Source organism: Manacus vitellinus, unplaced genomic scaffold (assembly GCF_001715985.3).
Source record: "Manacus vitellinus isolate BGI_N305 unplaced genomic scaffold, ASM171598v3 scaffold_4_pilon, whole genome shotgun sequence".
NCBI lineage: Eukaryota > Metazoa > Chordata > Aves > Passeriformes > Pipridae > Manacus > Manacus vitellinus.
The window spans coordinates 6,695,127-6,708,331 of NW_021940604.1; the positions used below are offsets into that span (position 1 = coordinate 6,695,127).

At 40.1% G+C, this 13,205-nt stretch overlaps 1 protein-coding gene across 2 annotated transcripts in view; it reads left to right on the plus strand.

Annotated features, from left to right (window-relative positions):
• SYNJ2 (synaptojanin 2) overlaps positions 1-13,205 on the plus strand; it is a 69,945-nt gene that overhangs the window by 41,204 nt on the left and 15,536 nt on the right. For both annotated transcript variants that reach the window (XM_018078244.1, XM_018078245.1), the window contains 9 exons: positions 363-444; positions 660-809; positions 907-1,072; positions 2,936-3,127; positions 5,198-5,282; positions 6,436-6,576; positions 9,326-9,518; positions 11,280-11,438; positions 11,660-11,816. In XM_018078244.1, the coding sequence (XP_017933733.1) occupies positions 363-444; positions 660-809; positions 907-1,072; positions 2,936-3,127; positions 5,198-5,282; positions 6,436-6,576; positions 9,326-9,518; positions 11,280-11,438; positions 11,660-11,816 (1,325 nt within the window). The remainder of the gene's footprint in view (positions 1-362; positions 445-659; positions 810-906; positions 1,073-2,935; positions 3,128-5,197; positions 5,283-6,435; positions 6,577-9,325; positions 9,519-11,279; positions 11,439-11,659; positions 11,817-13,205) is intronic.

The window sequence follows — 13,205 nt, forward strand, 5'->3', positions numbered from 1 at the left end:
TTTGTCCTGGCCTTCCCAGATTTCTTGCTGTGTTTGTACCATGACCGTAAATGACCATCTTGAAATACAATTTTGAGACAAAGTGTACTCTTGGTGCTAAATGGATTATTTGGCTTAACTGCATCTCTATTGTTTCAAATCTGCAAATTTACCAGTGCATGGACTTGCTAATACAGTGTTACAGATGTAGTGAAGTAATTAGATGTGTTAAATACATTGTGCACAACATGCTCGTAGCATCAAAATGTGAGTGGGTATATTCAGGCTGAACATTTGATGATCTTCTTCAATCAACTCATGATTAGATGTTATTTTAAAATATACCATTTTTTCCTCCCTCCTCTTGTGTTTGGTTACCGAAGCCTGCAGACAGGTACTTTTCGAGTGAATTGTTTGGACTGCCTGGATCGTACTAATAGCGTACAGTCCTTCGTTGCACTAGAGGTGAGTTTGTCAGAGGACCTTCTGTGGGATATCTGTACTGCATACATTGTTTGTTGCACGGGAAAGACAGGAAAGAGTGCCTAAATCTCAGTTGTGCAAGTCTGTCTTGCCAGCTTTATGATACAGAATGGTGCTGGCTGGGCATAAAGAGCGAAAACACATTTAAGAACAGTATTGTTTGTTTGTTTGTTTTTTGTCTCCTGCACCTAATCCAGATACTGCTTGCTCAATTAGAGAGCCTTCGTTTGAACTCTAAATCTATAATTGAGCGCTTTGTGGAATCCTACAAAGAGATGTGGACTCTCAATGGTCATAATCTGAGCAGGGTATTTAGTGGCAATCGTGCCCTTGAGGGGAAAAACAAGGTAAAGAAAAAAGTCAACTTTCTTTACTTATGAATAAACAGTTTTGCTATATTTACTCTTCAGTGTCACTTGCACTGATGATTCCTGTCTGATGTAGGTTGGGAAGCTCAAGGATGGTGCCCGCTCTGTGTCTCGCACCATTCAGTCGAATTTCTTTGACGCAGTAAAGCAGGAAGCTATTGAGTTGCTACTCATGGGTGACTTCTTCAGGGAGGAATATGCAGACAGAGGCAAGATGCTCATGGACCAGACTGCACTGCTGGGTAAGGCCAGTGTAAATCCTTCACTTTTCTTTTGTATTTGCTTTTAGCTGTCAGATACAAGCAGTTGTATGCTTTTGGAAAAAAAAAAAAATCAATAAATAAGCTACTTTCCCACAAATCTATTGTTTAAAACACTGCTTTCAACACTATGACCATAGCACCACTCTCTGCTTATTTCTCATATTTTCCTTTGAACTTTTGAGTATGTTTGTTTGCTATTTGACAGTGATATTCTCTGACAGTTTAGAAGAGTTGGACCAGAGGGGAAGGATTTTAGGGCTATATACCCATATTCCCAGTCTGGTCCTGCCTGAGTTTGTCTTGAGGAAGTCTTTTGAGTTCAGCGTTTTTATCTCTTTATTGTTCTCCTTGCTATTTGCACATGCTTTTAGCCATTTGAATCTTTAGAAGCACATATCAGTTGTATTTTGGTTCATTCTGTGCTTTACTCCAGGTCCCTGATAGTCCACAACATAGACACATTTGTTTACACCAATTTAGAGTAAATGCAGCTCTCTCTGAAGAGTTATTTACATGCAAAATGTAGGATAATTTCACCCATAAGCAGTATTGGGTGGTCAGTTTACTTCAGAGCATCATTCAGCACCACTTCAATCCTAGGCTTGTTCCATAACGCAGACCACAAGGAAAATATAGATAGCTTTTCTGTGCCTGACTGCCAATGCAAGTCAGGTAATTAAGATTAAGTTTACTTTGGTCGCTTACACAACAAAAGCACACTGCTAATTTCTATACTCATCAAAAATAAGTGAATATAGCAGTTTCCTGTGAGGATGTCTGACCAACCTAGAGAGCCATGATAGTGCTAGATTTGGACTGAGGTGAGATTCTGGGCTGCTCTCCGCCTTTCCTTCCATGTTCTAAACTTCTCAGGGCTTCAGTTTAATTTATAACTGGTAATGTGCTTGATTGCTTGTCCTGTTATCAAGAATAAAGCTCATTATCTTCCTACTATCTGATATACTGTTGTGTTTGGGATTTAATATGAAACTAATGACCGAGCAAATGAGTGTATGGTACTTAGTTGCTGGCTGGGTTTAAACCATGGCATGTTGGTAACACACTGATGTTTTTAGTTGTTGCTAAGTAGCGTTTGTACTAAGTCAAGGACTTTTCAGCTTCTCATGCTCTCCCATTCAGAAGGCTGGAGGGCTACAAGAAGTTGGGAATGGACACAGCCATAACAGTTGACTTCAACTGGCCAAAGGAATATTCCTTTCTGTATGCTGTCATGCTTAGTATATAAACTGGGGGAGAAAGCTGACTGGAGACCACTGCTTTGGAACTGGCTGGGCTTTGGTTGGGAAGCAGCGAACAATTGCAGTGTGCATCACTCGTTTTGTGTATTCTAATTTTATCATCAGTATCATTTTTCCCCCCTTTTCTGTCCCATTGAACTGTCTTTATCTCAACTCACTTTTACTCTTGTGATTTTCTCCCCCATTTCACTGCGGGGGCAGGGAGCCAGTGAGTGGCTTGGATAAGCACTACTAAGCACTAGTTGCCAGATGGGGTTAAACTATGACATTGCTGTAGACTAAACTGAAAGGATTATGGGTGATAGAAGAATTTTTTTGCTTATTACTTGAAGAAGTACAGAAAAATGTACAGTGAAAGTGAGTGACCAGCCCTTCACAAGCTTTCAAAGGATTCCTGGTTTCTGGAAGAGAAATTGCTGACATCAACTCCAGTTATCTTGTAGCTATTGCCATTTGTGTTGTTGCTGCTAGGGTAATGTCATTATTTCACAGTGACTGTGCTGCTGCTGTCTGCATGGCTTCTGTCCTTTTATAGCACATTCTTCTTTTACACACCTTCTTTCTCTCTCCCCTCTTTTGTCAGTAACTCCAAGTATTTTGAAGGCCATGTCAGAGCGTCAGTTTGAATTTACAAGCTTCAAGCGTGTTCGTGTTGCCACGGGGACCTGGAACGTGAATGGGGGAAAGCAGTTTCGAAGCAACATCCTTGGTACCAGTGAGCTGACAGACTGGCTGCTGGATTCTCCCAAGCTCTCTGGAGTTTCAGAATTTCAAGGTAAGTTTTCACAGTCAAAATGTGCAAGCAGTATTTTCTGTCCAGTGAGTCAGGACACAAGACTTGACCAGACTTTCAAAAGCAGTGCATCTTGGAGGGTATCTTCTCTCAGTTCTTGGGGGAGTAATCAGTTCCTCCATACTTGTGCTGCCTCGCTGCAGAAGTGGAATGGTGTGTGAAGGGCTCCTGATAGTCAGAGTATCTCCTGAGTCTATACCATGTGACTGTTTTGAACCTTCAGCAGGTCAATTGTGAGATGTATCTGCTTATTCTGCACCCCATATTTTATTTTCTTCTTCCATATCTCTGTTCATTGTTCTTTATCATGAGAGGGAGCTGCATGCATAGGTACCATCAGAACATCTCCTTGGTCTATATGGAGCTAAACATATCTGTACAATCTGAGCTTGTCTGGAAATGTTACTATCAAAGCCTTCAGACAAAAAGATTTATTATGATAAAGGTGATTTCCTTTTTTTTTTAGTAGTATAGAAAATTATTGTGCTTGTACCTTGCTGAAATTGGCAGCCAAATTTCTTATTTATGCAACAAGGTCAGGTATTGTCATTGATTTACAGATTTTTATGAAGGTAAACGAAAAGTGAACTTTCTGTCACTTAAAAACCGAGTAGTTACAAAACTGTGACAAAACCTGTGCTCTTGTTGTTGGAGTGGAATATTTAGCTTCCTGCAGGTATCACGGGGATAGTTCTGTACCTAATCTTGAAGGTCAGGAATTCATTCCTCAAATCCTTGGCTACTTATACAAGTTGTCTTGTTTGAACCCTTAGTACTTGAGTGATATTTGATTAGGTGCAGACCACTGTCTGAGCAGCTTAGGTAGGTGATTGGTTCAGTCTGTTTCAGAAACACTTTAGATGTGTTAGCACATGACTATGCCCATGATATTATAATTTGTTGAGAGCCTGTCATGTGTTAGCCCTGCCAGGCCTTCCCCTGAGAGAACCAGAGGAGCAGGACTACATGGTACAGGCAGCCATAACATGATAGGTCTAAGCAGCTTTTAGAAGACAAGTGAGTTATGAATGGGCAGAGTTAGGGTACAACCGTGGAAATGTCTGCATTCATGTTAGTATCAGTGCAGTGCCTGCACAAATGTGTAAGTATTCAAAGGCAACTGTCCAAAATTATTAATGGGAAATACACGTGACACTGCCTGTCATGTTAAACCAATAAAGGAGGCTAGCTGTCATGGGCTAGTTTCATCTTTGTGTCTACAGAGAGTTGCTGTATATTTCACCTTTCTTTCCATTTGTGCTTTCTGAGTCAGATCTGATGTTTCTCTACTGTTTAGGTCTTCATGTTGAATCAAGTTACTGTCACCATGGTCATATGACAGTTTAAAAAAAATAAAAACCCTTTAGGCAATGGACAGACCTGATAGGTCAACAGATTTTCTTCACTCTATTATATGAGAGCATTTGATCTTTGCTGTTTTACCAGGGTAACATCCACAGGCCTGGGCCAGGGAAGGGAGGGGTCACTGTGCTCTAGAGTGACCTAACCTTAAGTGCGGGTGATCTAAGAAGGACTTGGAAGAAAGAAGACAAGAAGAAACTTCAAAAGCTTCCTTAAACTAGTAGATAAACTTCCTGAAGGCATTGAGATGGAAGTGACATACTTCCATCCATGTATGTGGACAATAATTTCAGTTACATAGGAATCAGTGTCAAAAAGGAAGAGCATGTTGGGTAAAATGACAAGCAGGTAAAAATGGTGGGTAGTGGGATGTTGTGGCTTCAGTGATGAGTGGAGTGAGGGAGAGAGAACATTGAATATTTTCCCATCTTAACATTGCTACAATATAATGTTCTGTTCTGAACTGCTTCCTGCAAGAGATGGAGACCAACTGGTGGGAGAAAAACAGGAAAAAAATTCAGAGGAACTGCAGGGGTTGTTTTGTGAGATTAGATTAAAGGAGCTATGAATATGTATAGCTTGGCAGGGGATAGAACTACAGGAAGGATCTCTGACAGAAATTAGAATACAAATCATTAGAAGAAGCAACAAAATAGTAATTCTGATATGACTTTTCCCTCTTGCCAACAGATTACGATAACTGCCCTCCTGACATATTTGCAGTGGGATTTGAAGAGATGGTTGAGTTAAGTGCAGGCAATATTGTAAATGCCAGGTAGGTAAAAAAAACCCTAAACAACAAACACCCGAAACCAACCAACCAAAAAAACAACCAAACAATTCCCCACCCCCTGCAACTAAAACCAAACCAAACCAACCAACCAAAACCCCAACAAAAAGAGCAACATCTTCCCCAAAGAAACCAACCATGTTCTTTTTTATGGTCAAATGTATAGAATATTTCCTTCCAAGTCTGTTGCTTGTAATCATAGCTGGAAATATGTTTCCCGTTAACAAATGTCACTGGGATGGTGTTGGAAGTGTTCTTTCTCTGTGAACTTCTGCACAGTAGAATACACTGTGTTTTCTAAGTCTCTTAAGTCTTATGTTGGTAGATAAGAATTCTGATGTTTGACATTGATTTAACAGTTGTCCTTAAACCCCTGTCTGATGTTGGAAAAATGTGCTCAGTGACTACAAACACAATTGGCCTTCATGTGGAAATTCTAAAATGAATGAAATGTCTCTGTGGCTAATTGTATTTGTGAAAATTATGGCTAGAGAAGGAGTTAAAGGCAAAGCCGGAGCTTGGCATGTCAGCATGTACAGTAGGCTGTTGTGTGTACTGGTCCTTTTGAATCTGAAAGGGAGGGATCCCTGAGGATAATGTTTCCAATGCTGATTCATCAGGCTGGCCAGTTAGTTATCTGTTCTGGGAATGACAACTTACAGCAGTGCTTAGTATGGCTGCAGGGCTGGTGATATATCTGCATGGATTGGTTGAATTTGGAGATAAGAAAAAGCTAAGTCTACAGATGTGGTTGTGAGCACAAGAAATCTTACAAGTCATGAGATTGGTATGGATATTTGCTTTTACAGTTATGATTGCTATAATCAGCTTCCAGTTATCTCCAGTGAATGGGTGTATGAAGAGTCTTGTGAGTGTGGATCTTTCTAACCATAGTAAATAAAATCCCTCACACATCCAGGAGCAGGATAACTGTGTGCTGTTCTTGGGCTCACTGACCCTACTAACTCTGGGCTCGCTTAGGAGGAGGTGTTATCTGTCTCTGCCATGCATCCTACAGCACCTCAAGTTCTACAGCCTAATGGGATGTCTGTAAACCTAAGGCACAGTTAATCTGTTCATTTTATTGACTGTATGTGGTTTGTTTTGATTCCATTAAATGATTTTATGTTTTTTCCAGTACAACGAATAGAAAAATGTGGGGAGAGCAGCTTCAAAAAGCTATTTCCAGGACTCATCGCTACATTCAGCTGACATCAGCACAACTTGTTGGTGTTTGTCTTTTCATCTTTGTACGACCATATCATGTCCCCTTCATCAGGTAAAAAAAGAACTAAACCAAACCAACCAAACAACCAAACAACTTCCCCCCCCACCCCCACCACAAAAAACCCCAACCTGTGTCTTCAGTAACACCTGCTGTTGGAGTGTGGCCAGAGAGCATGGGAGTGATTTTACAGCTTGGTGAGAGTCATGCAGACCTGGATTTTGGTCTCTGCTCCTTGTGGGAGAGAGACATGTTACCAGGAGGCAGTAGTCTGGAGTCCATCATTAGGTATGCTCCAGGTGGGCAGTCAGGGTGGAGCACCTTGTTTGGGTACTGTCTTTCTGGAAAAGGAATGACCTGGACAAGTAAGTCCAAGAGTGTTTGGTGCACCGAATGAAGGCAAGTGCCTTCCTCTGCCTGAAGGGCAGGTTTTACTTTTGAACCCTCCCCTTACTGTTTCCTTACGGAAACAGGTTTAGTTCCAGATCTGAAAAGGATGATTGAAAAGGTGGAAAGGGAGTTGGGGAAAAGAGACCTAATTTTGACCCCTGACATTTTATAGAGTTGAGAGCAAAGAGTATTTGTCTTGAGAGCTATTAAGTGTTTTGCCTCCCAGATGCCACAGAGAACCAGAACTATGTGCCTAGTCAGGAGGGTGCAGAGCTGCAGATCCTCATGTTACTAGCACAGATGACCCTGGAGGGTGACCAAACTCCTCCAAGATTACCCAGCCACAGGGATATCTGCATTAAAATGCCTTTGCCTTGGGCAAGAATTATGCAGGCTATGTGTAAATGGTTAGGAAATGAATAATTAGCCAAAACTATCTTTGAGCATCTGACCATAAAGCCCAGAATGATTCAAACAGTCCTCTCTACTATTAGGGACACTGATCGGCCACTGCATTTTGTGATTAAAATATCAAAAGCTGCCTGTTTCTTCCCTCTGATCTCATATCTACTGAAAAGATCAGAACAGAGCTTGTGTGACATCAGGTGCTGTAGGCCAGGCAGAGGAATGCAATCCAGGTAACTGATGGTCTTGCATTGCCTTCCCAGTAATCTTTCTTCAAAAAAAATTTTTTTTCCTGCTATGAAGCATACCAGAGGAGAAGTGTTTCTCTGTTTTTTTGACTTTTCACCTGGCTTACGAAAAATTTGAGTAATCCAGTAGAAAGTGCATGGTTTAAATGAAAATCAAAAGCAGAACAGTACAGTGGCTCTGAATCAGTTGCTAAAAATTGGATGTAGCCTTTTGAAACTCAAGAGAAAAAAGGAAGGGTTTGATTTTAGTGACTAAGTTTCACCATTTAATGCAAATGCACTGTTATGTGTTACGTGAGCATAATCAAACCTAACCTGTATGCTTGCGTAGTTGTCCCATATCTAGAAAAAGAAAACAAAGATGATCAGAAGTGCAAAAAAAGGCTTCTGTGCTTGCAGAGATTGAAGAGATTTAGACATAAGATAGAGAATAGAGAAATAAAATGAGACAGTAGCTGAAGTTTATACAGCAGTGAAAGGATTGATGAAATTCAAGCAGTGAATTTACAGTGGGTTGTCTCAGCATAACCTTTGCCGTGAATGCAAATCAGATGAATATCAATCAGGAGTTGGGTAGGCAGGCAGCAGGAAGGGAGGACTCTTTAGAGTGAAAAGCCTGAACATGTGCTTCTTTCAGAGTGCTTAAATCCCATTGTTTCAAGGAAAACTTAGATGTTCTTCCTTTGCCTCCCTGAGGGTGTCTTCTGGTGGTGTCCTACTGTGAGGAAAAGACAGGAAATTAAAGAGGGAGAAGAAAGATACAAAAGATGGGGGAGGAAGAGAGAAGAAAATGAGAGGCATGAGGAACAGGACCTGTAACATCCGGCATCATCTAGATCGTGAATTTCTGAGAATACTTCAAATGAGACTTAGCAGTTTTCTGCATGCCCCTTCTAAAAATCAGTAACATTCTAGCCCAGATCTACTTGACTTCTCTCTGGAAAGTAAAATTTTCTCACTGGGAAGTACAGGCATGATGCTGGGGTTGGTTACAGCAATGGTCTCATCATTTACTTATCTGATCAGACAGCCATGTTGGATATCTGGGAGAAATTATCCTGAGAGCAGGTAGTCTTTTTACCAAGTTATCTTTCTGTAGTAAAGTGTATGCTACATTGAAATACTAAGTAATTAACAACATAGAGACCCTAAGCAATTTGTCATGAGTACAGAACTCATTTAGGAGTTAGACATAAATAGTTGTATCCAATAATCACTGATTTTATCACATCTGATTTAATAAACTATGGATTATGATCTATTGCTGTTTAATTGAATGAAAAATCCATCATGAACTGTGAAGTTGGGTTCCAATACATATGAACACTAATTAATTTTTTAAATGTCTGAGAAGCAGATTCTGCTATGTTCAAAAGTAAAAGGAAACATAACGGTAAATTTAGTTATTATCCTTATTTTAAGGATCATGGTAGAGGTAAACTTGAAAAGTATATTCTGTAGAAATTCCCAGTATTTCAGAAATCAGGTCTTGCTGGTCTGTTTGGAAGGGACAAGTAGAGGAGGAAAATCTTTTCAAATAGTTTTATTTCTGTACTATTGTATTATACTTAATTTGAAACATAAGTACTTGAATATCATCAAGAAACTAGAAGATGTGCTTAAAAGCAGCAAGCTTTCTGGAGGGGAGAAAACATGGTGTTGTAAACTGGCTTTTCCTTTATGTTGCAGTCAAAGTTAATTGAATGTTTGTCCCTGCAGTCCTTTACTCTGTTCTCTTTCTATTTTTTTTTTTAATCCAGGGATGTAGCAATAGACACTGTGAAAACAGGAATGGGAGGAAAAGCTGGAAATAAAGGGGCAGTGAGCATTCGTTTTCAGTTCTATAGTACCAGTTTCTGCTTTATATGCAGTCACTTAACTGCTGGGCAGACTCAGGTGAAAGAGAGGAATGAAGATTATAAAGAAATCACACAGAAACTCAGCTTCCCAATGGTAAGTGTAGATGTATGTATGCTAAAAGCACTGGAGATAAGGGTGGTGTCTTTACATTGTGAAAGCTGGCCTCAGGATGTATTTGGTGACAGGTCATCAAAGAATTCATCTCAGTGCCACAGAGAATGGGAATAAAAGAAAATGATAAAAAAATGTTAAAAAAAATACAGTAAGGAACTGTTTCACAGGAGACTAGATACCACCCAGTATAGCACTTGCTTTACAAAAGTATTACTCCTTTCAAAATTTGAGTTACTGCAGTGCTTGAAAAGTCCTCAGCTATGCACAGTTTTCAAGTCAATCTTTCAAAATAATGCAATTTAATTGAGGCATCTCTAAGGCATCATGGATAAGATCTAAGTGACTGGTTAGAGCCGGAGAGCATGATATTGATAGCTCTTGCTGGCACTAGTTAGAATTCCTGAAAGACCATCCATGCTATTCAGTACACCAGTGCTTTAGCTGCTCCTGCTCGGGTATGATATACCAGTTCTTGGTCACTGACATGGTACTTTTCATTCCTTTCATTTTGTCCTCGTGAATGTGTCAGCGTCAAGGAACTGCTGGCTTTTCTCAGAGTGTGGCAAATAGGCACTATTGGTCTGTATGAATAACTTTTCCCCTAAATTGTGTCAAATCAATCACCCTAGTTTTTTATTTCCAGCTTGTCTCCTCAGGCCAGTAGATAACCCAAGGGATTTGATAGCAGTACTCCTTTGGTTCCCTTAATGTTGATTGCTTTAATTTCCACAATACTAACTTTCTTGGACCTCTCCAGAGAGGTCCTAAGCCGGAGGTGGGGGGGGGGGCGGGGCGGGGGTTGGACCAGTTTTTGTATTCTGGTTAGTCAGCAAAAAATGGCATGTAGGTTGCAAAGCATAAAATTTTAACTTCCTGTTGTTTGCAAGGTTTAGAGGCTTGGCACATGCAGCATATCAATCAGTTGGTTTATGTAGGAGCTAATACTGACAGACTGGACGTCCTGCATAGACGATCTGTTCCAAATGGCCATAAAGTTGTGTTTGTGGTAGTTTTTCCTTCTAATACCTTATTAACTATTTGATGTCCTTTACATCTGCAATAGCTAAACGTACCTTGTGTGTATAACGCATATAAAGAGTGCCCTCTAGTGCTGTGACAGCAAGAGCTCCGTAAGGTTTCACTGATAAATGTCTCAGGTTTGGAGGTTTATAGCTTAGCGGGGGGGGGGGGCGGAGTGAGGGAAGGGGGAAGACTGGTTAGAGGACAGGATACTAAATTTAGATCTGGAGTGAATTTTCATTGACGCTTTATTTCAATGCATTTATAAAATTATGACGTGCACATAAGATCAAATTTGGAGCTTGTTCTTACTCAGGAGCTTTGTTGCTGAATGTGCCTTGGTAGCAGAAATACATTTGCTGTTATATTTAGAATATGTAAATATATACATGTGGAATGTGTTAGGGAAACAAACATATATCTTAAATATTCATGATGGCCAAATTGTGAATATAAAGCTGGGTTCCAGCTTAGACATACTTTCAGGAAAGAAGGGTCAGAGTCTGATACTCTTGTTTACAAAATTCAGCTCAGCAGGATGCCAAGGACAGTGAAGGAACCATTCTATTTTACCACAAGATGAATTTGAACAAATAGAACGTGACAAGTGGGTCTACTATTTAGTAACTCAGAGAGACTGAGTTGTACATTTCAGTGCATTTTAAAGGTATTTTCATGAATGTCATTTAACATTAACGGTATTCTTTACCTCTGAACTAGGGGCAGAGCATGTTCTCACATGACTATGTCTTCTGGTGTGGTGACTTTAACTATCGCATTGATCTAACATACGAAGAAGTCTTTTATTTTCTCAAACGTCAAGATTGGAAGACACTTCTGGAATTTGATCAACTGCAACAGCAAAAATCCAGTGGAAAAGTAAGGCAGTATATCTAATTTTCTTGAATACCTGCATATTGCCTTGCCCTTGTTCCTTGAGAGAGTGAAGAAGTTGTGTTTTCAGACCCTTGTTTGTAGCACGTGAATGTAACACTTTGTTTAAAACTCAGTATGTTATTTGTTTGCAAAGAAATTGATACTTCAGAATGGGACCTACCTCAGCTGTAACTTATTCAAAGAAATATTATTTATTTTAATAGATTTTTAAAGACTTCCATGAAGGGACTATTAATTTTGGACCAACATATAAATATGATGTTGGCTCAGAGGCTTATGATACAAGTGATAAGTGCAGAACTCCAGCATGGACTGACAGAGTGCTTTGGTGGAGGAAGAAACTGCCTTTTGAAAAAACAGGTGCGTAGAATCTTTCCTCCTTCTTTATCTGATTGTCCAACTCTGCTCTGCAGTGGTGCGGCCTCACCTTGGATATTGTGTGCAGTTTGGTCCTGCAATATAAGAAAGTTATTAAGCTGTTAGAGACTGTCCAAAGGAGGACAATGAAGATGGTGAAGGGCCTTGAGGGGAAACTGTATGAAGAGCAGCTGAGGTCACTTGGTCCGCTCAGCTGGAGAAGGGGAGACTGAGGGGAGACTTCATTGCAGTCTCCAACTTCCTCATGAGGGGAAGAGGAGGAGCAGGCACTGATCTCTTCTCTGTGGGGACCAGTGACAGGACCTGAGGGAATGGCCTGAAGTTTTGTCAGTGAAGGTTTAGGTTGGATAGTAGAAAAAGGCTCTTCACCCAGAGGGTAGTTGTGCACTGGAACGGGCTTCCCAAGGCAGTGGTCACAGCACCAAGCCTGACAGAGTTCAAGAAGTGTTTGGATGATACTCTCAGGCACATGGTGTGACTCTTGGGGATGATCCTGTGCAGGGCAAAGTGTTGGACTTGATCCTTGTGGGTCCTTTCCAACTCAGCATATCCTGTAATTCTGTAATTGGAAAGTTATTTTAGAATTCATCCAGAATTAGTGAATGGTGCTTTATTAAAGCAGATGTTCCTTCTGTTTCACTGGATTAACTTGCAGAGATAGAAAAAGTTCTTTCTTCTTGAGTGTGTGAAAAAAGGCTTCATGCTACAGATCAAAAAGGTGCTGGGAGCTCACTGAAGAACTGAAAACAAATCACCTGTAGCAATGGAGAAATTATTCCGTTGTTTTCAGCAGAATCATTAGTGCGCATGAAGTTCCTGTCTTATAATGGCTAGATTGTTATAACTGCTGTCCTCAGTAGATGTATAAGCATTTTTCTGTAATTTCTTCTATCTTGGTAATTTTTAGGAATATTTCTGCTGGCAACTGGGGGAGATTTCATTAATTAGTGCTTACAAAGTACTTTGAGATCATGAATGGCCAGCACAACAGAAGGCTGTTTTCACTTGTTTTTCAAAAGTTACAGTTACAAAATAAGAAGTATTTCTTTGCATATCCAGGGACAGTTTTCATAACCATTCTCTCAGTCTGTGAAAAATCTATGCCCCGATGTTTCTAAATTTGAATGAATTCATATTAAATGTGTAATCACTGGAGAATTAATTTGGCCTATCCCTGCAGATGTGATTTTTCACATGCCTGGGAACTTCTGCTTGGAATTTAAGTCATACCATGATTATGTTAAGTGTAAAAACTACAAAGCAAAAATAGGGCAATCAGAGAGTACATGTCAATGGGATACAGTTATGCACTCTTATTTAAGGAATGAAAAACAAAGTAAAATGAGGAGCTTAAGCCGTTGATAAGAGATG